At 48.3% G+C, this 27,452-nt stretch overlaps 1 protein-coding gene across 1 annotated transcript in view; it reads left to right on the top strand.

The window, feature by feature from the left end:
• Positions 1-5,086: 5,086 nt before the first annotated feature.
• LAMC2 (laminin subunit gamma 2) overlaps positions 5,087-27,452 on the top strand; it is a 35,902-nt gene continuing 13,536 nt past the window's right edge. The window contains exons 1-9 of the mRNA XM_032779469.2: positions 5,087-5,291; positions 16,217-16,405; positions 20,317-20,452; positions 21,602-21,700; positions 22,894-23,030; positions 24,042-24,164; positions 25,230-25,419; positions 26,045-26,157; positions 26,548-26,766. Of these exons, the coding sequence (XP_032635360.1) occupies positions 5,189-5,291; positions 16,217-16,405; positions 20,317-20,452; positions 21,602-21,700; positions 22,894-23,030; positions 24,042-24,164; positions 25,230-25,419; positions 26,045-26,157; positions 26,548-26,766 (1,309 nt within the window). The 5' untranslated portion in view covers positions 5,087-5,188. The remainder of the gene's footprint in view (positions 5,292-16,216; positions 16,406-20,316; positions 20,453-21,601; positions 21,701-22,893; positions 23,031-24,041; positions 24,165-25,229; positions 25,420-26,044; positions 26,158-26,547; positions 26,767-27,452) is intronic.

Here is a 27,452-nt window from a genome sequence, read left to right as displayed (position 1 = left end):
GCGCAGGCCACAATTGGACTTGAGGGCTGATTGGATACAGTTATACAATGCCCAGGTCAGGCACGTGCGTGAATTCTGAGGAACAGCTGTGGCAGGCATAAGCTGGGTATGTTCAACCAGTAACGTGTTCCAGATAAGATTCCCTAAGCTGATAGATAGTGGCTCTGGAAGTTACAGGGAAATGTCAGGAATGGTTTGAGAACTTCCTTGGAAGCCTGCAGGCACCTGGCAGCAGAGTTGCTACAGGATTGTGGAGCAGAGAGAAGAATGCAGTAAATGCAGAAGAAAGGAAATAGATTCCTTCCTTATCTCACTTACCTGTGTGTGTGTTTTGTGACGGACAGGCAGGGCGTAGGCTAAGCAAGGCCAGACATGACTGTACTTCCTTGCGCTGCTGACATCTCAGCTGCAGTCTAGCCAGGCAGGCCTGCCTGGCTTGCTCACAGGAGGTGCATGGAAGGGCACGGTTCCTGAGTGATCTGCCACAGCCCAGAGGGGGTGGAATTCGACTTGAACCTCAGCTGGGAGAAAGGTGTCCCTGGGGCTGTTAACCTGAGTAGGGAGACAGTCATGGTCTTGATAATTCTGGAGAACATTCCTCTGAGACCTGCTTTTACCACAACCAGGCCACTTCCCTGTCCTGTAACTCTCAGGGCATTTTCAAAGCTGGTGACAGACTGGGTCTTGCTCACTGGATCGTTGCTTTCCAGTACGAATGAGGGCAGGGCAGCCTGGACTTTGCAGTCACTGGAATTAACCAGCACTAATGGGTTCAGGAACAAACAGGAAATGTCAGGAATCTGCCTAGTACCTTACAAATGTTCCTGGCAGAATCCCATTTTGGCAAGGTCCAGATTTTATTCTGGGGACTGTTTTGCCCTATGAAAGCTGTGAGGCAGCCTGGCCTAGTGGACTAAGCACAGGCTTGGGAGCCCAGGAACTTCTGCATTTTAATCACAGCTCTGCCACTGACTTGCTTTCTGTGGCTGTGGGTAAGACACTTAACCTCTCCAACCCAATTTCCCCATCTGTAAAGCGGGGATGAAGATATTGTGCTGCATCCTGGGGATACCCAGGGTTGGGAGGCACCCTGCTATCACCTACCCTTACTGTGAGAAAGCCTTGTCTTTGCCTGTTGGGGGTCAGCTCCCCAACTCTGACCTGGCCCAGGCAGCACAAGCACCCCCTTTGCAGGCCCACTGTCACTTTACACTGAGCACTAAGCATGCTCCAGCCCCTGAGCCCCTCCCAGAGAAGTCCTGCCCCGCTCCACTGGCCACCTGCAGTATTCGCAGACGTGCTGTGGCCAAAGGAACAGTACACCCTAACTTGCCAGTTACACTTAAATCACTGCTCTGCTTAACACACAGCACTTGCTTATGTTTAAATAAGCATGTTTATTTAGCTAAGTCTAGTGATAGCAAGCAGAAGTACTGGAAACAGATGGTTGCATATAAAATAAAATTTACATGCATTCTAGAACCTAGATTGACTTATCTAGATACTTTCATGTCTTCGACCAATGCGTACCCAGAGTCCTTCCAATGTTCTGCAGCCAGGCTTGGCCATGATCTTCTGTTCCTAAGCCCTGTCACACAGTAAGCCCCCTGAGTGGAAGATGCTGTGTGTTGCTTTGCGTTACCTGATGTATCAGACTAATCCTTTGGTATTAGGCACAAGCAGGATGACCCCCTGCTGATGGTTTTGTTCCTGAGGTTCTCTCCCCTGTAGATTTTGACAAGCTTTTAATTAGTGTAAGGCTCAGTGTGCAAATAGGCCACTGTTGTGAAGAGGACAATACAGGATGACCAGACAGAGAAATAAGGGTCGCTTACCCACTGCCTGACACAAACCTGTCTGACACATGTAACCTCATAGAGACCCTGTCTTACCTTAGTAACATAATTTTCATTATAGAAACGTAACTTCATAAATAATATCCTTATATGCATTTTGCAATGATTATGGCCACCAGCAGGCTACTGGATCTCAGTAGAGACCTCGCATGCCCCCCATGGGTGAATTACCCAACCCACGGCACCCTGTAAAACAGTGGGTATCCCCTGTGCCCTGTGCCAGTCTGGGTCACAGATATCTCACAGAGATGAGGGCAGAAAACCTGCATATCCTCATCCTCATCCCAACTTGTGCACTCAGGTTTTAGTCTGACAGTAAGTGTTTATGCTCTTCTTTTAACTTGATGGAATTAATTCTTTTTTTTTTTTTTAATGGGGCTGCCAGAGAGGATGCATCTGAATTGAAGGATCCAATCTGCAATCATCAAAAACAGCTTTATAACTGCTTCACTGGATAGTGACCTTTTTTACCTTGCCATTGGTCTAAATCTTGCCAAGTCAGTATATCCTGAAAGCTAAATCAGCTGCTGGTCAGTAGCCAAATTGGAAATCAACAGGTGGTCTCAGTCCAGGCCCTAGTGCCCATGTTACCCCACCCCTCTAGAAAGACATTGTGGCTGGTAGCTTTGCTGGCAACATTAGCACAAAGAGGCACATTTAGTTATTGGCATAGAGTCAGAGTTACCCACTTACTTAAAAAAATTTTCCACGTAGAACAGGCTCAAGGCCCATCTGATGGGAGGAGTATGGGGGATGTTGTACTGCTGCTATCTGCACTGTACCTATTCTGCACTGCAGTCTCTGGGACAGTCATTTATGCTCATTTAATTACCCTGAAATTTACTTTTTAAAATGCACAGAGCCATTTTTGCGGATATATTAACCTAGTGTCTATAACCTTTGAGAATATTCCTCCTGGATGGCAGCCTGTTTTTAGTCCAGCAATGGAACGCCCCCTAGGATTCTTGCACTGGAGGGAAACTCTTTTCCACCATTTAATACGGAACTGTAAAAACATTAGGTCAGTCTTTACAACTGCTCGGATCAATTGGTGAGAACTTCCCCCGCAAAGCACAGAGACTGCTCTGTTGCTTTTACATTTCTTTTTGACAATGGATTGAAGAATGAATCCCTTTAGGTGAATATCAGACCCGGAGAGTAAGGGGTGGGGGAAGAGAGAGAGAGCACCTATATGGCTGATATCAGAGATCATTTTCATTCTAAAGTTCCCCAACTAGTAACACAGTGGAGGTCGGCCTCTTCCTCTTGTTGTTTATTAAGACCCTCTCCAAACCGTGCTGCCATATCTAAGGGGCTATATAAACAGAATGTCATATGTAATTTCATTTCTATGGGGGGCTGGACATGCTCTTTTCTTCCGGGTCCAAAGGAACTGGCTTGTCTAGAAAATAAGGTTTTGAAAGGTATCTTTTGGTTAGTGTCTGGGGTGCGTTAAATGCTAGGATCCCAGACATCATGACTTAGTCCTGGTGGGGAATGGCTGATGAGTAAAGATTAAGTAAATATGTATGAAGGATGAGTAAGAGGGAGGGGAGATATCCAGCTAGTGTGTGAAGGAGGTAAACCCCAAGGAGATGAATTGGTTAGAGTGGTGTGAAGGAGGACAAGAAGGAGTAATGATACAAAATCAAATAAGGAAAAATTTTGATTGTCAGGAAAATCTTCCTGACACTGGGCTGCATTGTTCTCTTGGGGAAGTGGTAGCAGTCCCATTGATGGGGGTGTTTAAAGATATGCTGGGCAATAGAAAACACACTGCGGTTATCAGTTCTGTCTTGGTGGGTGGATGGTGTAATGCTGGCTATGTAGATCGGTGGAGGAAGAAGTAGAGGAAATTGTGTATTTTGCAGCACACAGGGAATCTTTATTAAATGCACTTCACCAAATGACTGAACGACCTACAAGGTGGTTTGGCAAGAGCCTGCTGTTAATTACAACTTTGGGAATATTTACGCCTCTCCTTTTAAAACACATCAGATAATTAATCCTGGGTGGCAGAAATCGACATGCCATCAGCAGCTTGGTGGGTTGGGTTTATTGTTTGTCCCAGGCTATGGTTCAGCTCTACTGTGTTAAATTAACAGAGAAAAAGCTCTAATAAAAGATCGCTCAAAAGCAGAGGCAGGTAAACATTGGCAAAATGAATCCCAACCGTGCAGTGGCATCATGCTGGTTGCACTCCACGGACTCCCCAAAATGCTGCGCCTGATCTCCTGGCAAGGAACTGAGCAGCATTATGTCAGCCCGAGGAATTTAATCCTTAGGAGGCTGTTGGGCAGCGTAAGAGATTCAGAGGGAGACCTAGACATTAATGACCTGGATTAGAGATTGAGGCTGGCTCTGAAGCTAGCAGAAAAGCAGTAAGTTGGGAAGCGTTGGCTGGACTGGACTGGGCTGGATTTCAAACCATGGGCCCAGGCCCCGTTGAGTAGAATAACCAGGTAGGCAACCAGAAAGCTTGGATTCAAGGCTGAGCTTGTAGTGCTCCTTAACTAGTTCTCCCTGAGCTGGTAGTGCTTCTGGGCAGTTTGCCAGGGCGTCAGGTCAGGTGTAGTTATACCCAGCTGCGACCTGTGACAGTAATCAAGAGGCATAGGATGTAGTGCATAGGGCACTGGACCTGGGTTTTGATTCTGATTCTGACCTGCTTTGTGAGCTGGGGCAAGTCACTTCACCTCTCCATGGCCTTTGTTTTGTCTATTTTGATTGCAAGCTCTTCTGGTCAGGGACTCTCTCTCACAATGCATCCGTACAGCACCTTGCACAATGGGACCCTGATCTTGACTGGGCCCTCTAGACACGACTGTAATACAGGTAGTGGTGATCAATTCACAGAGAGCACGAAGGAAGAGAGAGTGACTGAGACCGGGCCCCCTTGATTTCAGTGGCAGGCTTGGGTACAATGAAGGATTCATAGCATCTGCAGCGGCTTTTATTTAATTTTGAGGGGCTTCTGCTGAGGAGAAGAAACTTATTACTAAATCCTTGGCACTGACTGGGAGGAAGCTTACACGGCTGATGTGCCTTTCTATCCCTCCAGGCCTCCCTCCTGTCTGGGTTTGTGCTGCTGTTTTGGTTGGTGTAGGACAGCCCAGAGAGCTGGTAAGGAGATCTGAGGTTTAGGTGTGTCTGCTTCATATGGGCTGGGCTCTCCTTATTCACCAAGTAAGTCTGACTGAGGCACATGCTTTCTTCCTGCGTCAGGAGTGACTCAGGTACAAGAGCTGATAAAACCACCTGAGAAGAGAAAGCGAAGCACATTGGAAAGCCAGCTGCAAGCTCCCTGCTCTGCACTGGTGTATTGTGTATTCATGCCTGGATTCCCAGAAATGACTTTGCACTGGCTGCTAACCCTGAGTTGCTTCTGTGTCTCTCTCTTCCTGCCTGCAGCCATCAGTACCAACAGAAGAGAAGGTGAGTCTTACGTGATTAGATCTTCCTGCTTCACTTTAGAAAACTGATTCCATGTACAATTTTTTTTGTTTTAAATTCTGCACTGGGTGAAGGGTACTTCAAATGACCTTAACGGCTACAGAGCCCCTAGGTGAGACGGCACTGAGCTGTGAGATCTCACTCCCCTCCTGAGATTTGGAGAGACACTTGTGGATGGGAGTGGTAAAGTTTTGGTTGGAAATAAACACTTGATACTATTATCTGGATTTCCTCAGAATTTAAACATCACAGGAATGCTGCATTGATTCATCAGGACCATTGGTAGCCCAGATTATTCTGGGACCCTCTTTAAATAACTTACTGGCATGCAACTACTTTCTTTAAAGGATCTCTATTTTAGAGGGATTTGGGTCTGAACATGCTAATTACATTATGCTGTATTGTGTTAATACAGCACTTTTAGTAGCCCAAAGTGTATGCTGCTAAGCCAATGCATGAACTGGAAAAAGAGAGCCTTTTTGGCTTAGTAACACTGACAGAATTCAGATCTTGTGAAGGTTTGCCTTTCAAAATGTTTTGTGTCAGACCAGGTCTGCACATGCAGTGTTTGCAGCTTGCAGGTGAACACATGTACAGTTATGTGTTGTGAAGCACACAACCAGTGTGTTTATATGTTACGAGATACTCTGTATGATGGTGTTGGTTATATATCTATACATGTTTGGACAGGTGATAGTGACCAATACTGTGACAGTGCAACTATTTATATGTGTGGCTGTATGACAGTGTGACACCTAGCCTGTACTGCAGGGGTAGGCAACTTATGGCACGCATGCCAAAGGCGGCATGCGAGCTGATTTTCAGTGGCACTCACAGCGCCCGGGTCCTGGCCACCAGTCTGGGGGGTTCTGCATTTTAATTTAATTTTAAATGAAGCTTCTTAAACATTTTAAAAACTTTATTTACTTTACTTACAGCAATAGTTCAGTTATATATTATAGACTTATAGAAAGAGACCTTCTAAAAACATTAAAATGTATTACTGGTGTGCGACATCTTAAATTAGAGTGAATAAATGAAGACTCAGCACAGCACTTCTGAAGGGTTGCCGACCCCTGCTATATAGTATGTTTTGCTACATTGCATTGTATTTGCATGTATGGTTACAGAGTGTGTATTGACAGTAATAGGGTCTTCACAGCTGGTCTGATCTTATGGCTATTGCTGCTACTATGTATCATAACTCATGACAGTGTCACATCATTGTATATGTGTGTTTGTGACTGACTTGAATGTGTGTTGTAAGTAATGACATGCCACTAAGTTTTTTGTTTTTTATAGATACTTGCTTAACACTATCAGTTTGAGGGCAGCATCTGTGACTACATTGATAAAGGTGTGCTGCTGTGTATACTTCATATTTGCCTAAATGTATTTGTGCTAAGAGTTTAATACGTTTTAATTTTTAGTGGCTTGGAAGTAGGGTCTATAATTTCAATTATTTTTAATGTAAACACACCAAGAGATGGTAGAAAAAGTAAAGGAAGAAGTATTGAAAACAATCTTGCTTTGTAAAAACAGATTTGATTTATGTAAGGTGCAGCACTAATCAGATCCTTAAAACAAATATAATTATATCTGAAATGAAATCTCTTAATAAACCATCATAGTTTCTCGTCCCTTGTCCTGCAGTAAATGAATCCCTGTAGTCAGACAATCAGCTTATGTGGACTTTGAACTTATTATTGCACTTGGTATAAAGTGACAACCAATGGCAAATTATTGACAGGCTCTTACTGAGCAGGATTAATCTATTACAAACTTCCTGAATCAGTTAATCAAAAATAGCTCAGTTTAAATATTGTTGCTACTCTCTCCTGCACTCACTAACCAGCCATGTCAGTGCAATTAATACACTTTTGTTTACAATGGAACTATTTAAATCAGATTAGCGAAATATGAAATCTCATTTAGTTACAGAAGATCAGAAGCTGGTTTTTCAAACTGCGCAGCAAAACCCGTTGTAATATATGTGCATGCTGTGGTACAGACAGGTGTATGACACTGAAAGTTTCCTGATGTAGGCAGCGTGTCATTCAATGAGTGCATGCGTGGTTGTGAGCATGGCATTGTTTATAATGATATGGGCAAGGAAGGCTGCGCACTAGCATAAAACAATTTTTTCCATGTGCCATTATATGTGATGGTGCGAGCTGTCTGTCACTTGTGGGGTGTGTCTCTTTTTCGGTTGGCTGTGGGTTTGAACAGTGATGTTTGCCTGTACCCTTGCAGGTATTGGTGCCAGAAAGGGAGATCTAGGTTAGCTGTGCTTTGTGTCTGTTAAAGGCTGGTTCTCAAGCATCTCTGGTGGGAGAAACATCCCTGGATGTATCAGGACCCTGGTGGAGTCAGATGCATGGGGCTCAGCAGTGTTTGTTGTCCCCTTCAAGTGAGGAGAGTCTGGCACATGGATTGTAGGTGCTCTCATTATTCAGGGGCGAGGGAGGCTTTGGCAGCTGGAAGGGAGACTGAATGAGTGCTGGATACCTGTGTGTGTTTCTGGGGCTGGAGGAATGGGTTGGATTTGAGTGCTAGCTGACAGGGGTTCAGCCCACAGGTTCATCTTGCTGTGATGGGGTGGAGTAGGTGGCATGCTGGGCTGGGGCCCTGAGAAATACACAGCTCTGTGCAGCTGGCACATGCCATGGGCTGGTCTCCCTAGTGCTTCCACTTGTGATGTTTAACTGTAGGAACAAATTGGTGGGTGTTTAGGGCTCGCTGACCAGCAAAGACAGCCACCCCTGGTCTTCTCCTTTCCACCTGACAGGGATTCCTCTGCACTCTCCTCTGGGATGTACAGACCCTGCCAGGTTCCCAGGGCTCATACTTCAGGCTGGCTTAGAGATCTCAAACTCAGGCCTTTGCCTGGCAGAGGCCTGGGAAGCTCCACTGGCTCGACCACTTGGACCAATACTGTGTGCCACTTGGAAACCAGACAAGAGGGACATCTCTGCCATGTCTCCCCAGCTCTGTCTTTGTGTTTGTCCAGCCCAGATGTGCATAGGAAAAGCAGGGTCAGGTCAGAGAAGGCATCATCCTGCAACATCACACTCCACTGCTCTGCTCCTGCCAGGAAGCACTGACGCAAAACACATTCAATGTGGGAATTGCAGAGCCCAGGAGAGCACGTAGGGGAGAAATACTGATCAAAGTTTGAAGCCCTGGGCACGTTCCATTTGGAAGTAGAAATTGATGGAGTCTGGGATCGTCTTTGGTACAGTTTTATTCATTTGCAAGGAATGTACAAAGCCCACTTCTCCGAACGCAGGAGGAACTAGGAACAAAAGGAGCAGTTTCCTAGTTTACAATCCCAAGCCGCTTTAGCCAGGACCTGACCCAAAAGCACTCTCTCGCTTTTTCCTGAGTCACGCTGTGCTCATGGGCTCCTGTTTGGTTTTCTTCCTCCTCTGAGCCTCTCTGTCTCTGGCTTGTCTTTTTTACACACACTTGCACATGGGCCCTTCCCTTAAAGCGCCCTGTCTTCTCAGAGTCTGTCTACACTGCAATCAGACACCTGTGGCTGGCCAGTGCCAGCTGACTTGGGCTCGTGGAGCTTTGGTAAGGGGCTGTTTAACTGAGGTGTAGACGTTTGGGCTTGGATTGGAACCTCGGCTGTAGGATCCTGTGAGGTGGGAGAGTCCCACCGCTCATGCTGCAGCCTGAGCCCAAACATCTACATCACAATTAAACGGCCCCTTAGCCTAAGTCAGCTGGCAGGGGCTAGCAGCAGGTGTCTAATTGCAGTGCACACATACCCTCAGTCCAGAACTCCTGGGTGGGTTCACAATCCTCTTTTCTCTTGGGGGAGGGAGGGGCTTCCCCTTAACTCATCCTGACAGTTATGCTAATTGTAGGGTGCATTCACACCCAGTCTCAAAGCGGTTTGTGCTTCAAGCAGCCCTCAGTCTCTCTCAGCATAGCAATGCCACAGTGCCTAAAGCTGAGTGCAGGGCCGTGACATGAGTTACGGTTTAGCTCATTACAATTAAATAAATAGTATTGCCAAGCCACGACTCTGACTTCCTGTGGGTAGAGGCGGACTGGTGACACTGCTGCTGCTGACTGACGCAAGATGTGGTCAGTACATGGAGGCAAGCAAGATTTTCTGTTCTCCCCTGCTTGATGAGTGATCAACACGGCTGAGACTTCAGGGGAGAAATTAACCTTTTTCCCCATTTTTGGGACCCACTTTGGGCTCCCTGTCAGCTCTGTGGCGAAGAGGAAGAATTCCAGGCTTTGGCAGACTTTCAGTGACCCATGCGCATGTTTGACGGCACAGAACTTTGTGGACTGCGGAGTCATTCGCCTAGAACAGGCATAATCCAGTGAAGAGTCTGTTATGGAGGTGGCAGTCCAGAGGTGAATTCTAGCTTCACTGAACTGACCGTCTGCTGGTTTTATTCATCTCCTAGAATAAACAAATAGGAAAAGAAGATTGCCGGTGGATTCAGTCATCTCCATGGGACCTTACACGGAAAGGGGAGAGGTTATGGTTCTCATGGAAGATTTATTACATGTAAATGTGTTGGTTCCCAGGTGCTGAAGAGACTCTTCGCGTGCTGGTTTGGTCTGTAACGTTGCCAGCCTCATTCCTCGCTACCGCTGAAATGTGAGTTGCACAGATTCAGGACCAGCTCTATTTTCCTCTAAGGGCTAGCCTTAGAGGAAAATAAGGAAAATAGTTAGGTCTGCTCAACGACATTGCTCAGGTCTGTGAAAAATTCCACACCCTGTGTGTTGTAATTGAGCTGACCTAAGCCCCAGGGTAGATGCTGCAAGGTCGACAGCAGAATTCTTCTGAAACCCTAGCTACTGCCTCTTGGAGAGGTGGGTTTACTACAGCAGTGGAAAAACTTCACTGTGCCACTATAGCATTCCTATACAGCGTATAGACACACCCTTCTTTATACATGAATTTAAGAGTACAACATTGCAGAGAGCCCAGGGCTTGCCCGTCTCCTGCTCCCGCCCTCCAGAAGCTGGAGTCATGATCAGAAAAGCAGGCGAGAGTTTCTCCCTTTATGGTGTCGGGAATGCTTTGAGAATGAGGTTTTGCTGGGCACATACTCAGGACCCCTCCATCTTGGCACAGCATTAAAGAATCCCAGCTGTTCTATCTGCAGGCCTCACCTTTTCTGAACAGCTGGAGAATTCAGTTTTCCCAAGGTAGGGCCTCTCAGCACCAGATAGGAAAAAGCTTTCCACTGTAAATCCCCTTTTTCCCTCAGCCCACAAACACAGCATCGTATTATTGACCCAGACAGTTTAGGGTTTTTTTTAAATTTAATCTGCTTTAGCTGTCCTGGGCAGAGGCTCCTGGGGAGGGTCCAGCAATAGGAACAAACACGCAGTCCAGTATGGGACACCACTTCAGCTTAATAATGCATGAGCCCAATCTGTTGCCCTGGGCCAAGGCTATAGATGTAGTCCTCAGCATACGCCATGTGAAGGCAAGATGTGAAAATGTGCCCTGCTCTTATCCCCCATAGGATGCGCTGACACCAGTTTAACAACCTGGCCAAACTTCTGGGATATGCAAAAACTTCTTGGATGCTGTGTCCACATGATCAGACAGCATTAAGCTGGCCACAGTGAACCACACAAGGGAGTCAGATGAGAATGGAAACCTTTTGAGAAAAATCTGGCTCAAGGAACCACTTCTGTGGCTCTGGAATGGACCAGTCTGCCAGTGGCAGGATTGCAAGTAGAGAATGTTACTGGAGTGGACCTAACTTGGACGGCATATTTCATTATGTTAGCAGCCCTGGTAGAGTATGTGAATGTGTTTGTCTGCCATGCACGTTAATGGTGCCTGGGCGAGGACACGTGTGTGTGTTTGGAAGGGCCCTGGGCACTGTATGGCTAGGGGGAGGGAGCAAAGGGCTAGCCCAGCAGCACGGTGGATCACAAACGTGAACAACATTGTTAAAGGAAGGGGACAATGCATCTAATTCCTAAGCAAAAATCTGAGTGCTAAAATACCCAGGGACAGTTAGCTCTGCTCCCTGCAGCTGTGCTGGAGGCAAGCAGGTTCCTAGGAGCCTTTCCCTTGCATGCTGCCCATCCTGGGGCTGGGGAACACAACCACCAGGTGGCAATGGGGAGTGAGCACTGCCAGCAGGAGGGCAGAGGCTATCCCCTTCTGCAGCATGGATGGCTCTGTGTCTTGAGGCAGATGTTAGCACTCAAGGGAAGTGGACGAGGGCTGCAATATGTTACCCGTCCTCGCTCTATGCACCAGATTTCTGCTTGCTCTGGAATTCCCCCGATCAGTGTCTCTCCTTCCCGAAGCAAGAGATTTCTTCTTTGTTCTGTTCACAAGCTTCTCTCTGTCTCCCTCTCTCTTGTTTGTCTTAGGAGACTTTCCCTGGTTTCTCTTTCCAGCATCTCCCTTTTCCTTCACCCTCCTGCATTTTGTCTCCATCTATAAAGTGAGGTTAGCGCTGGTAGAAGATGCTGGATTAGCAGCCTGGGAAACCCAACTTTTTGGTCTAGATGAGGTGCAGCAGGTCAGACTTCCCTAGCAGGAACAATCTCTACAAGAGCAGCTCACCCCAATGGCCCATTCAGTCCTTGGCCTCCTTGATACAAGGTGCCCAGTGATTAGCAGGGTTTTTCTAACGTAGATGCTTGGATGCTAGAAGCCGAGATGTTACAATATCCAAACAGTTTGCAGATGGGGATGATTTTGAGCCAGTGACCTAGAGCAGTCTGCATCCCGTTCCCCACATCTTCCCCACGCTCTAAACTTTTGCTAAATTGCTCCTCTCTTCCTGTCTCTTTTCTCAGCCCTTGTCTGTTCTTTTGACAGCATCTTTGTCCTCCCACTGACCAAATGTCACCTGTAGTTGCTAAGGAGCCCACGGACCCTGTCCTTTCAACTGCCTCTTAAAGGGGACTTTGGCCCTACAGCTGAGTTTCTCTTTTAAAAAATTGTGGTACTGAAAAGTGATCTGTGTCTAGACATGCCTGGGTGTGCCAGGTACGTGAAAGCAATTCTGGTGCCTTGAAGAGAACAATGTAATTCTCTTCAGTTGTAACCCTTCTGCCACGTGAAGTCAGCAACAACAAGGGCTGAGTTCAATATCCAGGGTGCCTCTTAACAATACAACACAGAACTGGCTCGAGTCCCCACCCAGTAATCTGGGAAAATTAACCACCACCCTTTGGCACCTCTAAGAGGCTACGCTTCCCCTCTTGCGAGCACTGAGTCTGTGTAGGGCAGAGAAAACTTTTACTACAAAGGGGAAAGGAACCTGGCATTAATTTAGGGAAATACCACAACCATGATTCAAACACATCTGACCATGAACAAAACTCCCGCCCCAGAGTACACTGGGCAGTGTCCTTTGCCTTTGCCTTTGTTTCTCACCTTGCGGTGTAAAAATCCAACAAACTAATGTCTCTTACCTTTAAGATGCCACTTCCCTCTCCCTCCAGTGCCTCCCACTCCCAGTTGCTGTCCTTGGGCAGCAGAGACCCAGCATTCAGAGATGCGTTCGTGTGAGTTCACCTCCCATCCGGAGAGGAAGGCATGTCGAGCAATGCCTTCCCTGCCGCTGCCCTCGCAGCTGGCTCACAGTTCACGCTGTGTCACTGCTGCACCATTGTCTACTCTGCTGCTGACATTTGTTGTGCCACCATTCACTCCACGGCACCATCATCTGCTCCATCACCAATGGCCCTGTGCTGTCACCTGCTTCTCTACTGTGACCTCTGCAAGTCGGTCTCTTGAGGTTGCACCCAGTTCCCAGTGATTTCAGCTCTCAGTGTGGGTACCTCACGTCACTGCTAGTGCAGGCTGAACAGTCTCACCTGCAGAAAGGCTGTCCCACAGCAGATCTAAGCAGCACTTAGACCTGATTACTGGTGATTTCAGCTCTAGTGATCGCTTCACAAAACAAAAGACTCTCAATGGAGCCTAATTAGCTCTGTCTTTAAACAGGGGAGAGGGTAGGTTAAATGGCACCCAGGAGTCTTAGGCAGAACCCACACTTCCAGGCAGGAACAGCTGTCCCCACCCCCTCACTCTCCACCAAAGCACCTGTTAGTGAGTTCAGTTCAGTTGAGGGTGACCCACTCAGTCTGCACAGGCTAAGTACAGTTCTGCTGTCCTTTACTCATACAATAAGGGTAACAACATTTCATTACCCCTGCATTCAATTTTTTTTTATTAAAGCTGATGTTAAAATCGTCTAATATACAGGTTAAGGAAAGCGTGTCTATATGTCTTACTAAAGTGATTTGTAACCCAACAGCAGCCAAAACTGATCGCTTGGGCAACACATATGCTCTGTCTGCTGTATACGTAGGTGGAGTAGGTGTGTTCATATACATACAGTCTGGTCCTAAAGCCTTTTCTCCCCAGCTCATGGCTAGCAGTCAGGGAAGAGCTCCTTCAGAGCTTGCTTACACAGCAATAGAGAAGTTCTCAAGCAGCATCCCTGGTAGGCTATTCAGACAATCCATTCTCTGAAGATCTGTTCTTTAGAGGAAAGCCAGGTCTACACTTGGCAGGATCTGCTGGTATAACGATACTGATATTTTGTACCAGCAAAGCTCTCTTCGTGTGGATGCAGCTTATATTGGCAAAAGGTTTATTACCGCTAGCCAGCCAGAGAATGAGGGAGGGACCTTGTGTCATTCTGTACAGGAGTGATGCTCAAATGTTATTACTAAATGCCTATAGCCTGACTCAGTGCATCCTGCAGGTTTTTGTGTCTGGGGGAGATGAGTGTTCAAGACTACAAGGTGGTGCAAGTTATTCACAGGCCCAGAGAGAGGCTGTCACATCCATCTGCATGTGGAAGTGGGGAACATGTAGGGGGTGGCAGGTATGTGTGGCTCTGACAGTGAGCACAGATTTGCAAGACAGCTTAGTAAGAAACCTTTCTGAGCTCTGGAATCTTGTTTTGAAGAAGTCATGGAGAAACGAGGCAGGCAGGGACAGTGTGAAGGGAAACAAAAAATTACACATGAGAGAGCATACAGTTACAGACACGTTGCAAGTGATGTCAGTGTCCTCGCTTCAAAGACTGCAGTGGGGTAGGAGGTGCTCTGCAGATCACAGGATCTGGCTCTTTATCCCTGGCTGAAGAGATTTCTTTGCTTGAAGGGGTTTTGCATGTGAAAATGCCAGAAAACTAGTTGCAACCATTACATTAATGATATGGAGTATTTGCCAACAATTACCACATTTGATACATAAATGGGGGGATATCTGCTATCTCCAATGCTGCAGCATCTCTGGCTGGGGACATAGCAGCACTGGGGTTCCCCAGGCTGCAGCTGTCCCCCTCGCTCCCACCGTGGCCCATGTACTGTTGCATATTGAGTTGGGTTCCACACGGAGTCAGTGGCTGAGTTGAAGCAAGGAGGAGGTGAGTCTGGCAGGATGGAGGCAGGTCTCAGCAGTGAGATGCTGCTGAGTACAATCATCAGGGAGCAGCGGGCTGCTGTGTGGTGGAGAGGGTGAGATCAGCTCTGGTTGGTTTGGCAGTGCTAGCAGGCCCGGGGTTTAGCTGATGTGTGCGGCTGTCTCAGGTGTTTGGAATTCCGGTCGTGTCTGAACCTGGCGGAGTGCGCTGGCAGCCAGCTGGGGCAAAAGTACAGCTGCTGCTGCCAGGGGCTCCCAGGATTCCTACTGCTAATCTCCAATCACAGGAGTGTTTGGATGCTGATGGGCGTGTGAGTGCAGGGAACAATTTCTGAACACACCATTCTTCCCAGTTGTCCTTATTGGGTGACGTCTCTCCCTGTTAATCAGCACACTTGGACAAGCAGGCCAGCTATGCCCTCGTCTCAGCCCAGTTTCCTGTTGCACCCAGTGCTCCCCCTGCAGCAGCCAGCCCTGGCCAGTGGCTGCAATAGGTTCGCAAGCTGTTCCAAGGGGCAGTGCAGCCTCGTGAAGCAGTTGGCCTGCGGGCGTCCCTGAGTCCCTAACAGACGCAGTGCCAGCTGCTGCCCTGGATTCTCAGCATGTTTGGAAGAGCTTATCCAGACTCTTCCTGTTTGGTGGGCCTGGGGATAGTTGTAGAGTGACATCATCACTGCATGGTGACAGATTCCCAGCTCGGCGGGTGTTTGTCTGTGCAGCGCACTGCGTTCTGTGTGGCCTCTTTCCCCTTTGGTTTGGTTCCTTATTTCTGAGCCTTCACCCCACGTAAAGCACTGAACAAACACGACCTGTTACTTTCTATTGCAGAGGACCTTGTGCTGGACGTATTTCTGCCATTTTCCCCTTTGTTTCATTGTAAATGGTGATGCTCCCCCCACCCTTTGTATAGACACACGAAATTAGATCAATTAGATGAGATTCGTTTTCCCTTTGCCCTAAATACCTGTCCCTTTTGCTCTCTCAGGAAGTCTGGACAATGGGACACAGTCTCAGCTGGTATAAACCTGCATCGCCCCACTGATCTACAAGGAGCGTCTCCAATTCACAGAGGCTCAGAATATGGCTGCGTGTGTGATTGATGGTGTTCAAATACAGCCAAACTGAAGGGCGGGCTAAGGGGATAATATTTCTTTTAAATTTGTTGCGATCCCAGCCCAACAGCCCTCTGTACTGTGAGTGCTGCTGTGGTGTCAGACTCTCAGAAGTGACTAACAGACTTCAGCCTCCTACAAAATCGAGTCTCATGATTTTGCTTTCTTAAGAAAACTTATGGTGGTTCTCGAGAGTCCAAATCACCAAAAGAACCCAACATACCTCACACTAATTGGCATAAACCAGGGGTGGCCAAACCTGAGCTCGTAAGCCACATGGGGCTCTTTACCAGCACGATGTTTGCACATGAAAACTTAACCTCCAAACCTGACCCCTTGTGTGTAAAAGCTACTCGGGTCCCTCTGTTTAACTGTGGCCATGTCCTCTGCTCTTTCAGTCTGTGACTGCAATGGGAAGTCCAGTCAGTGCATCTTTGACAGGGACCTGCTTCGAGAAACAGGAAATGGGTACCGTTGCCTCAACTGCATTGACAACACAGATGGCATTCAGTGCGAGAGGTGCAAGGAGGAGTTCTATCGCCAGCGGGATGGAGAAAGCTGTTTGCCCTGTAACTGCAATCCCAGAGGTACCTGAGCAGCTAGATGGGGATACAGGAGGAGGTGGGGGGCACTTCAGAAGGGGGAAGGGATTGCCCCTAGGGAGGGGGCCTGGGCTAGAAGTGATCCAATCCAACAGCTGTCTTGGAGCTGCTATGAATTGCCAATTAAAATAATTCTTGCCTGATTCTGGTGAATTAAATTGAATGGCTCCTTAGCCATGTCTCTTCCAAACTCTATCTGTTATGGTGAGTGCTGGCTGGGTTGTGGGAAGAAAGGACAGTTTGCCCTGGGCACCCTTTTGAGAGGGCCCCCAAACTGAATGGCACTGAGACCTAGCATACGGGGATGCAGCGCCATTTAGGTTTGGAGCGTGGCCGGGCCACATGTGAGTGATGCTGCGACTCTGCATGTCAGGTCGCAAAGCCCCTCCCTCAAATTTGGCCTGCTGCCCCTCCATTGTAATGTCATGACTTAGGGGCCGCGAGGCCAAACCTGAGTGGTGCTGCACCCCTGTGTGACAGGATGCAACACCCGTGTGACAGGAGCTGCTGCTGCAGGGTGAGCGCAGGGTGTAGTGGCTCAATTTCAGATTTTGCCCCTGGCCCTTGAAAAGCTCTGTGCGGCCAGACGCTGCCGGGATGGTCACGCTGCCGGAGTCCCCATTGTCATCAGCACGGCAGTGCTCCAAGGCACCTCATGCTGCTGAAATCCTCCCTTAGGTTGTGTACAGTGTCACTGCACTAACAACTTCCTCGCCAACCCTTTCCAGAGGGAGGGAGAGGGGGAAGGAGTGGGTCTCACCTACTGCAGCAAGCTGTGTCTTGCAATGGCTGCCCTCCCTGCAGTGCCTTCCTTTTGTAACGTTTTAATAATATGATATTATAACCCTGGAGGCCAGCGTGAGGAGTTCTGCGGGCATGGGTCACGGATAGCAAATGTTCTAAATTAGTTCATCTGAGCACATCTAGGCCAGCCTGTTCAAGTCCGGCGAATGAATATGAGCTCTTGCCTGTTCAGGTCCAACAGATCTAGAGAAATTTGTGGTGAGGGTTCAGAAGAACCCATGCTGCAGCCTTAGCTGGGCTGCCATCACAATGTGATGGCTTAGAAGGCACTAATTCATTGTTTGCTTCAGGCTGGGTTGACTGAACTTTGTGGCTAAAACCTGAATTGGAATCTAAACCTCTGCCATGGATTAAGAGATTGCAGATGGAGAAAGAAAGATTTAGTGAGAGCAGCTCAGCCTTACAAGGCGCTTAACCTTTGCAAAAAAACCACATAGCCTGGGGTTAGGTTGCTACTCAGTGAGTCATGGAAGTTCATCACCCTTTAGAAATTTCATTGAGAACATAGATCTGATGGAAAGCTTTGGGGTTTGGCTCCAGGACAGGCCTGGCATTCAAGGAGCACACAAGATAGCAGGCTGCTTAACAGAGTGAGACCGGAGCTTTTGGCTTCACCATCCCCTCTTCTCTTTACCATCTGCACTATGTTAAAGGCTCTTGTCATTTTTAGTGAGTGGTATACCCTAAAGCCAAGACTGTCAGGAAGCACGGGCATATCCTATGAGTGGCAGGAGTAGCGGATGCAGACCCATGTGCTAAATTGCATTTGTCATTGCATGCACCACTTATGCACTCTGCGCAGTATTCCATCTCTGCTGGACAGCTGCTTTGAGTATTCCAAACCTCTGAGCAGCTCCGAACAGCTGCCGGTTCTTAAACACAGCCTACCACCGAAATATTTCCTTCATGTCCGCTTTTAACTGTCATGCTTGCTCTCAGCCTGCCAGTCCACTAGGAGTGGAACCTGTTCCCACTCTGTTAAAGGTTTGAACTTAGCAGGTTGAGGGTGATCAAAAGGTGAGACCATCTGATTGCTGTTCAGAGGTCTGTATGAAATGCATTTGCTGGCCTTTGTCCAGATCCCAGAGGACAGGTATCCACATCACAAAGGATCTTAGCCAAAGCCCTGGACCTCAGTGAACCTTGAGCCAGGTCCACAGCTGCCCCACATTTTGACGTAATTGGCGTTCTCACGAGAGGCTGAGGATTGACTGCACCATAGAGGTGTAAGCATAGTTCTGTTCCCAAGTGTGAAGTACCATGTCTGGGGGTGGGTGGCAATGTATAGACGCTCACCAGGCTGCTGTACCTGTTCTGTGGATAAATAGAAGACTTCAGTCACTAAAGTTGTAGCCTGCTACCTCTCCCCAGCACTGCCACTTTAAAAGAGGAAATAATGGATGAACCACACACAGCGTAAATGCCCTCGATGCTGTTTATAGTGCACTGACCCATGGCAGCTCATTCTTGTGACAAAAGATGGGCTTAATGGCTTTGATGTCCTGGAGGGAATCCCAGCAGAGGCGTTCTCCTTGTTGCAGTGATTATATGGCAGAGATGTCTGTTGCTTGTCTAGTTCTGGTGGTAATAGCCAATCATCTGTGCGCAGAAAATACCTGCATTTCTTAAATGCTACAGATGCGCTGTACATGTCAGTGAAGCTCTGCACACGTCCGTTGTCCACAAACACAGAAATCAAGTAGTCTCTAGAACCATTCATTAACACTGAATAGAAATGCACAGAGGTTTTCTTCTGTTTGTCGGTTGGTTTAAATTCTAGGACTGAAAATATCTACTTCTCTTTCGATTGCTCCCAAGTACTGTATTCTAACAGGAATGGAAGGAAACCAGTGCATGAGAGCACACTGTGAATATGGCAGTGTGAATGCAAATCTGTTCTCTACTGTAGTCTGTCTCCCTGTCGCTCAGGCAGGCAGGACAGGAGGTTAGCTGGGAATAGAGACAGCCAGTTCAGGAAGATGGTATGACTTGATGTCATATGCGCAAGCGTGGGGAACAATTCTGGTCCAGAGCCTCAACTGATATAAAATTGGTGCAACTGCATTGAAGTCAATGGAATTACATCAATTTACATCAGTTTGTGATCTGACTCAGATGAAACAATTCTGGGATTACCTGGTGGTGTGTGGTGTCGCTGAGGTTATTGTAGGACAAGAGGAGCTTTGTCCCTTAAGAGTCCACCAGCTCCCACCACTTTCTATTCTTTGCCTGAAGTCATAATCTTTTGCGTGGGGTGTCATAACAATTTCCACAGCAAGAACTGATATCACACGCACACACTGTGACCTCATGGGTAGAGCTCTGCGTGGATACAACAGCATCCAATCCGTAATCCACAAGAATGGTCTGTGGATATAAAGCAGATAGCCGCAGATTTGCAGGGCTTTAGATATAACATTTGGATCTGCATCCATCCACGATCCACAGACGTGGTCTATGGATAGCTGCAGATTTGCAAGGCTCTGCTCCTGGAGGGAATTAGCAGCAGGGGCAATGGAGATATTAAAATGAAAGCACCTGCCTTCAGCCAGTTACCTTGGATATCCCCAATATGGGGGAACTGATTATACAATAGTACAGGGGTGGCCAAGCTGTGGCTTGGGAGCCACATGCAGCTCATTTACAGTAAAAGTGTGGCTCACGGCGCCCCCATGCTCCCCTCCCACCCCGCATTATCCATCTACTAGACTAGGGGCTGGGGGGGAGCTCAGAACCTCTGCCTTGCTGTGTGGTGGTGGGGTAGATGCTTCTGCCCAGCCAGGAGAGGGTTCTCAGGGCTTCAGCAGGAGTGAGGCTGAAGCCCTGAGCCCCAGCAAGTGTGCTTCAGTTCTTGAACGTCTGAAGATTGTCATATACAGCTTGGAAGGTCAATAAGTTTGGCCACCCCTGGAATAGTACATGATAAATAGTGAGATTGGTCCCAAATTAGATTTTTTTTTTTCCCCCTCATATTTTTCCTAAGGGCCTCAGTGGGTGTTAAATTCCTTCAGGAGTGTTCTCAACCTGAGATAACCAGAGACAACACAGTAATGGTGAGACTGTTGAATTCTCTGCTTCTCCTCTTCCCATAGGCTCTCTTGGCCTCCAGTGTGATAACTATGGACGGTGCAGCTGCAAACCCGGTGTGATGGGGGATAAGTGTGACCGGTGCCAGCTGGGGTTCCATTCCTTTTCAGAGGCTGGGTGCCAGGCAGGCGGACAAGTGTCGTAAGTACCTGATACAAGCTAGAAAGGCTGGACTGTCCTCTCCAGAGCTTTGCAAGCTTTGTGTGGAGCCTGTGGTGACTGCAGACAGTTAGTTCATGGGCACTGTGCACAGGTAGCATGGTATGTAGTTTCATTCCCCCTTCCTGGCGATGGGATACGAAGCATAGGCCTCTCTCTGATCCTTACTCCTAACACGGTGGCCATTGCCATTCTAGAAGTGGCCATGAGGACAGAAAGTGAAGTGCTCGTTAATAACACTCCAGTGCACCTCCATGCAGAGCTCATGCCCTAACGTGTCCCCCCTCCCAGAGGTGAAACACGCCATATCTTCACACACTCTGGCGGTTCACGTCCTGCGGTTGCTTATCTACTCTTATCCCGATTCATCTGGAGTACTGAAACTCTAAGACAACACATTCAAAGCTGATGGAAAGAGATGCTTGGACACAGTGCACAATTAACCTGTGGAACTCTCTGCCACATGATATTGCAGAAGCCATAAATTTAAGTGTTCAAAAAAGTATAGTTATTTATTTGCACAACGAGAACATGAACAGTTACAATAAATAAATAAAACAAAACAAACCCTGCCTACAGTGTGCCGCATATCACTTAGTATAATGGAGTGCCAGTCCTGAATAGAGTACTGTGGCACTACCACATGCAAATAAATAAAACAGGGACACAATGGCTCATGATCCTAGGCACAACCCAGACTTGAAGAGACAGGAGTTAGGAAGGAACTGCCCCCATTGACAGGTTAATCCAGAATTATCCTTATGGGGTTTCTTGCGTCTTCCTCTCACATGTCTGGTGCTGGCTACTGTCAGAGACAGGGTGCTTGACCTCAGATCTAATCCAATGTGGAGAGAGTTCTCAATTTGGAGGTGTGAACAAATATCAGGAGCAGCGACCAGCCTGCTGTGTCTATATTAAGCAGGAGGGGGTCCTCGCTAGACAGGGGGCATGGCTGAGAACCATTGCGGTATGGCAATTCCTGTGTTTCTAAAACATCACCGTGTACCACTGTTGGTGGGCCAGCCAGGCTGGACCATGTACTTGCTGTGTATAATGAGCTGTTTACATATGCCCGTGGCGATGATTGAGCTGAACTGGAAATCAATCCAGGACGCTTTCTTTCCATCTCAGGAGTGCTCAGTGTGACTGTGATCCAGCCGGTAGCACGGGACATTGTGTTTCAGGTCGCTGCGTCTGCAAGGCAAGTGTCTCGGGAGAGCGATGTGACAGGTACGTGCATGAGCCCTTTGCTTCTACAGAGCAGGCTTTAATGGTCCCCTTTCAAATACAGACTGCAGCCCCAGAGGTGGCGGGGGGTGTGGAGGTGTGAGCCACCTCCACAGGCTGCGATTTCTAGTCCCAAAGCCTGTTACCCCACATGCTTCCCAGAGCCCGGCTATGCTCTTTGCCCTCAGACGGAGTGCCAGACCTTTTGCTTTCAAGGGGCTGCCACTGGGCCCAAAGCCTTGTGTGGTTCCTACTGGCCTTTCCCTTTGTGAGGATACCCAGCATCTCTCTGCCCGGGTGCCAGATCACAGAGTAACCTGGGGGCATGGCAATAGCATCACCTGACACAAACAGGAGCAGGGCACTGACTGAGCAGCAGAGCCTAAGTCAAGAAGTGCCTCTGGATGAGTTCTTCAGAGCCAGTTGCACCATCACACACCCAGCAGGGAGCTGTTGTTCCTCCCAGCCCTCTGGAGCAGAGCCATGTCCAGGCAGGTGAAGCTGCATAGCAAGATCCGCCCCAGACCTGCTACAGTACATTCCTCCGGCACATGCTGTGCTCTAAAGCTGCTCTTGTGTGGGACAGAGAGGGGCAGAGGGCCGGCGGGGGAGTCTGCCCCAGAGATGGTGAATCACACTTGTTTATGAAGCCTTTACACAGGGGCTAGTTTTCGCAAGCACCCACAAGTGGAGCCAAAGAGCTCAGCACCCAGCATGTGCTTTAGAAATTCTGGTCCTTAATGGGGGTTCTTGAGCTGTTTAATATATGGCCGATGTTGGGCCTTCGAAAAGGAAACTGCTTGTGGCTCTTCAGTAGCTGTTTGGACAATGGCTGGTTGGTGCTGGGGGAGGGGTTGTGGTGGAGGACTGTGAGAGAACTTGCACATGGCTAGTTTGAAGTACCTTCTCTGCAGCTCAGTTGTTCCTGGCATTATTGAGCACAAAAGGACAGCGAGTGACCCTCTGGCTGTAACCTCTGCCCAGAGACAGATACACGTGCTGACAGCTGCGCTTAGAGCCATCAGCCTTCAGGTGGTCAGTGGGTGCTTTGGGCTGGTTGGGTTTCATGGGTGTATACAAGGAGGCTCACCCCGCAAGCAGGTGAGGTGGTACACAATGTGTGTGACACCAGGTGTTCTGTGCTGATGTGAAATGTCCCGTAAAGCCCAGTGGATTGATACATTCTCTTTTGGCAGGTGCAAGCAGGGCTACTATCATCTGGAAGCAGGAAACCCCGAGGGATGTTCCCAGTGCTTCTGTTATGGCCACTCGGCCATGTGCGCTAGTGCAGAAAATTACAACATCCATAAAATTACTTCCACGTTCCAGCAAGGTAAAACCTCCCCCTCTGTTCCCGTGTTTGTATTACTGCATTACCTTCCAATAGTGTTTGCACTTTTGTGTACGCTGCCTGCTGAGTGGCTGTGGGTCTGTTATCTTCTGCTCTATGGTGTGTGTGTGAATCTTCCTTTCACATGATGTTCCCTGGTGGGGATGGAGAGATTGAAAATCATCCTGCTAGACCAACCTATCACACGGTGACCAGTTCTCAGTGATCACTCAGCCTCCTTGCCAGCCAGCCAGCTATCTTCATTCATTCCATGGCAAGCATGATGAATTTTTCCTCCTTCTGTGTGCATGTGTTTTACTTAAGTGCATAGAGAGCAGCACTTGAGACAAATGAAGATATTTGGCTTTCTACTCATGGTTGCCATTGTCACCTCTCAGATATGCATTGTGCTGTGGGGGGAGCGCAGCCAGTGGTTTGTTTTTAAAGAAATCAGCGGGCCAGATCCCCAGCTGGGGAAATCAGCACACTACACAGACGTACACCCGCTGAGGATCTGTCGCGGGGTGTGTATTTGTTAAATAGCAGGAGCCGTTTATTCGGAGTAGTTTCTAATTCATTTGTGTGTCCCCTTCGCTCTCATCAGAGCACCACGTGGCTAGCAGTTCTGACCTCCCAGCCACTCAAGCTTCCCTTTACAGCATTTACTCATGGACTGATTTGCAGATCATGGAAAGCTGTGTCTGAGAATGCCAAGTCCATCTAATTCCATCTTCCTGCTCTTTGGCACGTGATCCCTGCTGTGAGCAAGAATATCTCCAGTCAGAGACAGCTGGCGTGCGAGGAACTTGACTGGTGACTGTGGTCAAGGTGATCACTAATGTACGGCGTGAGGAAATGGGTAGCGTTGGCCAGACTGCTGCCCTGGGGAGAGGCAATGGAGAGTGGAAGTGTGCAGGGCAGAAATGATTGATTACAAATGACCTTCTGACTGCCTTTGCTTTGCTTCTGTTTCCTGGCTTTGATGGCTGCAGACTGTTTTATTTTCCCTTCTAGATGCTGAGGGCTGGAGAGGAGTGTATGTGAATGGGTCCCCTGTACAGCTCCAGTGGTCTCCCCGCCATCGGGATGTGTTTGTTACAGCCAGGCGATCAGAGCCCACCTATTTCCTGGCGCCGGGTATGGAAGTGTGCAGAATGTGGGAGACATGTGTAGGGAAGCAGCCAAAAGAGGAAGCGCCATATAAAGAAACTGAGCTCTGCAAAGCTGCGCTCAGTGCATAGCACAGACGTGATCTCACAGACCCCTCTCCTTCATGCTGCTGTGCTTGCACCCTGTCACGCCCGGGAAATCTAGCTAGAAAAACACCCTAGAATAATACAGACTTGCTCAGTCTCATGCCACCTGCTGGCTTGCTGTTGCTGTGATTGGATAATTAATACTGATTGACAAAGAGAGGCTTCCCTTTTTCATGACTCTGTGGTGGGAGATATTGGTTTTTGAGAGGGAGTTTGCCAGTTGCACTGCGGAAGGAGTGGGTTTCCTGCTGTTCATCTACTGGCTCTCCCTGTCTCTGGCAGGACCGTGTGAGCTAGCAGGGCCTGACATGAAGGAAGAGGGGTGGGACCTAGACAGCCCTTTCTGGTCTGGGGATCATAGACTATCAGGGTTGGAAGGGACCTCCGGAGGTCATCTAGTCCAACCCCCTGCTCAAAGCAGGACCAATCCCCAACTAAATCATCCCAGTCAGGGCTTTGTCAAGCCTGACCTTAAAAACCTCTAAGGATGGAGATTCCACCACCTCCCTAGGTAACACATTCCAGTGCTTCACCACCCTCCTAGTGAAAAAGTTTTTCCTAATATCCAACCTAAACCTCCCCCACTGCAACTTGAGACTATTACATTTGATGGAGAGAGGGCAGGCAGTAATGCAAGGGGGATGCAGGAGTGTTTTTCAAATATGAGGGAGTTTGGATGCTCTTTACTGGGGCCTACAGTGAGTTGCAGCAGCGGGGGGTTGGACTTGCCACTGGAGAGTCGGTAAATGCCAGATCCCCAGATTCATCACTCAGGCTGGTGGTGGGCATCACAGCAGATGGGATACTGGGACCTTCTGAAGTGTGGGCTCCTGGGTAGCCCCATGCATGATATGTGCCTGGGACCAGCCCCAGGAATTAAGACTTCCTAATGGGAGGATTTGACCCTTTAACCTTCTCCCTCTGGATCTCTTATGTCCCTTCACAGCCCGATTTCTTGGGAACCAGCAGATGAGCTACGGCCAGACTCTGTCCTTTGATTATCGCATGGACCGAGGGGGTCGTCGTCCTTCTCCCCGGGATGTGGTCCTGGAAGGAGCTGGCCTACGAGTAACTGCCTCCCTCCTGCCTCATGGGAAGATGCTGCCCTGCGGGATCAGCAAGACATATACATTCAGGTAAAACAGGAGGGTGTTGGGGCGCTCTCACCTCTCAGCGACTGCAGAGCAGCTGCCTAGTGACCCAATCCCAAAGATGTGCTATAATCACTGAGGTTTCTGGATAGTCCAGCTGCCAGACCCACCCTAACTAGGTAGATTCCCTGTGCTCTAGTGTGTTGCACCCTTCACAACCAGGGGAGGCTGCAGTTCAGTTCTCAGTGCATGAGACTATCCATCCCTGGGGAGGCTGGGAGGCCTGGCACATAGTCTGTGGGACTCGAGGCCTTCCATAAGCAAGAGAGGCTGGAGTTGTTGATTCCTAGTGTGCTAGTGAGTCGGTCTATCTGCAGTGGTGTGGGTGACACTCCTGTTCATAGTTTGGGCTGGATGCTTTCCCTGCCACTGCAGCTCACCCTGCTTCTTGCCTCAAGGTGCTGTGGGGTTGACTGCATAAGGAGGAATCATAGGTGTCCCCCTATCAGGGCATCATGCTGGACTTTGTCCCATGTCAGTAACGCTTTGCAAGGGGCTAATCATCGGCGCCCGGTTCCTTCTGTTCCAATGGGAGTTTGGAGAGAGCCAACAGCAAGACAGTCTTCAATTTTATTCCTCGTTCTCAATTTCTTTCACTTCCGATATGCAGACTGGACGAGCACCCGCGCAGTGGATGGAGTCCCAAGCTGAGTTACTTTGAGTATCGCAGGTTACTCGGCAACCTGACGGCCCTTTGGATCCGAGCCACGTATGGAGAATACAGTGAGTGTGGGGGAGGGTTGGGACCTGGGGAGAGCATCACATAGCACTTGTCATCTTCAAAACACTGTATTAAGCCTCACAGCACCCCTGCAAGGTGGATAAATCTTGCACGCCACTTACAGATGGGAAAACTGAGGCACAGACCAGTTAAGTGACTTGCCCAAGGCCATGCAATGAGTCAGTGGCAGAGTTGGAAACAAGAGAGCCTCCACTCTGAGTTTCTTGCATAACCACTGCACACATTGTCTGGCAATGAGTTCAGTTTGCACAGAAAACACCCGCTAGTCTCTGATACAGACACAGTCTTTAGAATGCCCGTTGTCATGGCCAGGGGAGGAGTTCAGGGTGCAGCTGCTGGCTGTAAATGTAATCTGTTGTCTCCTCCATCAGGCACTGGGTACATCGATAATGTCACCTTGGTTTCTGCACAGCTGACCTCTGGAGCCCCAGCTCCCTGGGTGGAACGATGTGTGTGTCCTGCTGGGTATCAGGGGCAGTTCTGTGAACGTTGTGCTCCTGGGTACAAGAGAGATGCTTCCAACCTTGGGCCTTTCAGCACTTGCGTGCTATGTAACTGCCAGGGGGGAGGAAACTGCGATCCAGACACTGGTAAGGAAAACCATAACCATAGCCAAGGACTGCTGGGTGCTGCCGGGGGTGCCTGTGCACTGTGGATAGAACTGGGGGAAGGGAGGTGTCGCTGCATGCCAGGTACCAGGGTTATAGGTGAGGGTGCTGGGTGATAGGAATGCCACCAGGCGAACCACTCCCAGAAATATAGACAGGACAGTTTTGCATTGAAAAATGCAGTTTTATCAAAATCTTAATGCTTGGTGGGAACCTCTCAATTTCGATTAAACTTTCAACAGGGAAAATTTTGTTGCGTTTTGATGTTGAACTGTTTCGTCTGGACTTTTATATGCTATTAAAACATTAATTTTAATAGTAGATCCAATGTACCTATATGTAATGTTTTAAAATAAAAACCCACATGGAATCAATTGAAATCATAAAGCCGACTCTTTTTTACTTTATCAAAGCATCATGTTTTTCCCTGGTTGAAATGGTGCATTTCAACAGTCCTGAATTTGAATTTTTCAGAATTTTTATTCTGTGGGAAGTTTTAACATTGCGGCTCTTCATTCCAATTCAGAATGCAAGCCGAGTTTGGAATGTCAGAAATTCCAACAGAACGGAAATTCCAGTCTCCCAATCAGCTTTTGTCGTAATGTTGCAGAGGATAAAACTGGGTGATGGGCAAGATGTTGCATAACAGGAAAAAATGCTGGATTCTG

The sequence above is a fragment of the Chelonoidis abingdonii genome, chromosome 7 (assembly GCF_003597395.2).
Source record: "Chelonoidis abingdonii isolate Lonesome George chromosome 7, CheloAbing_2.0, whole genome shotgun sequence".
Lineage (NCBI taxonomy): Eukaryota > Metazoa > Chordata > Testudines > Testudinidae > Chelonoidis > Chelonoidis abingdonii.
This window is presented reverse-complemented; position numbering and strand designations above follow the sequence as displayed.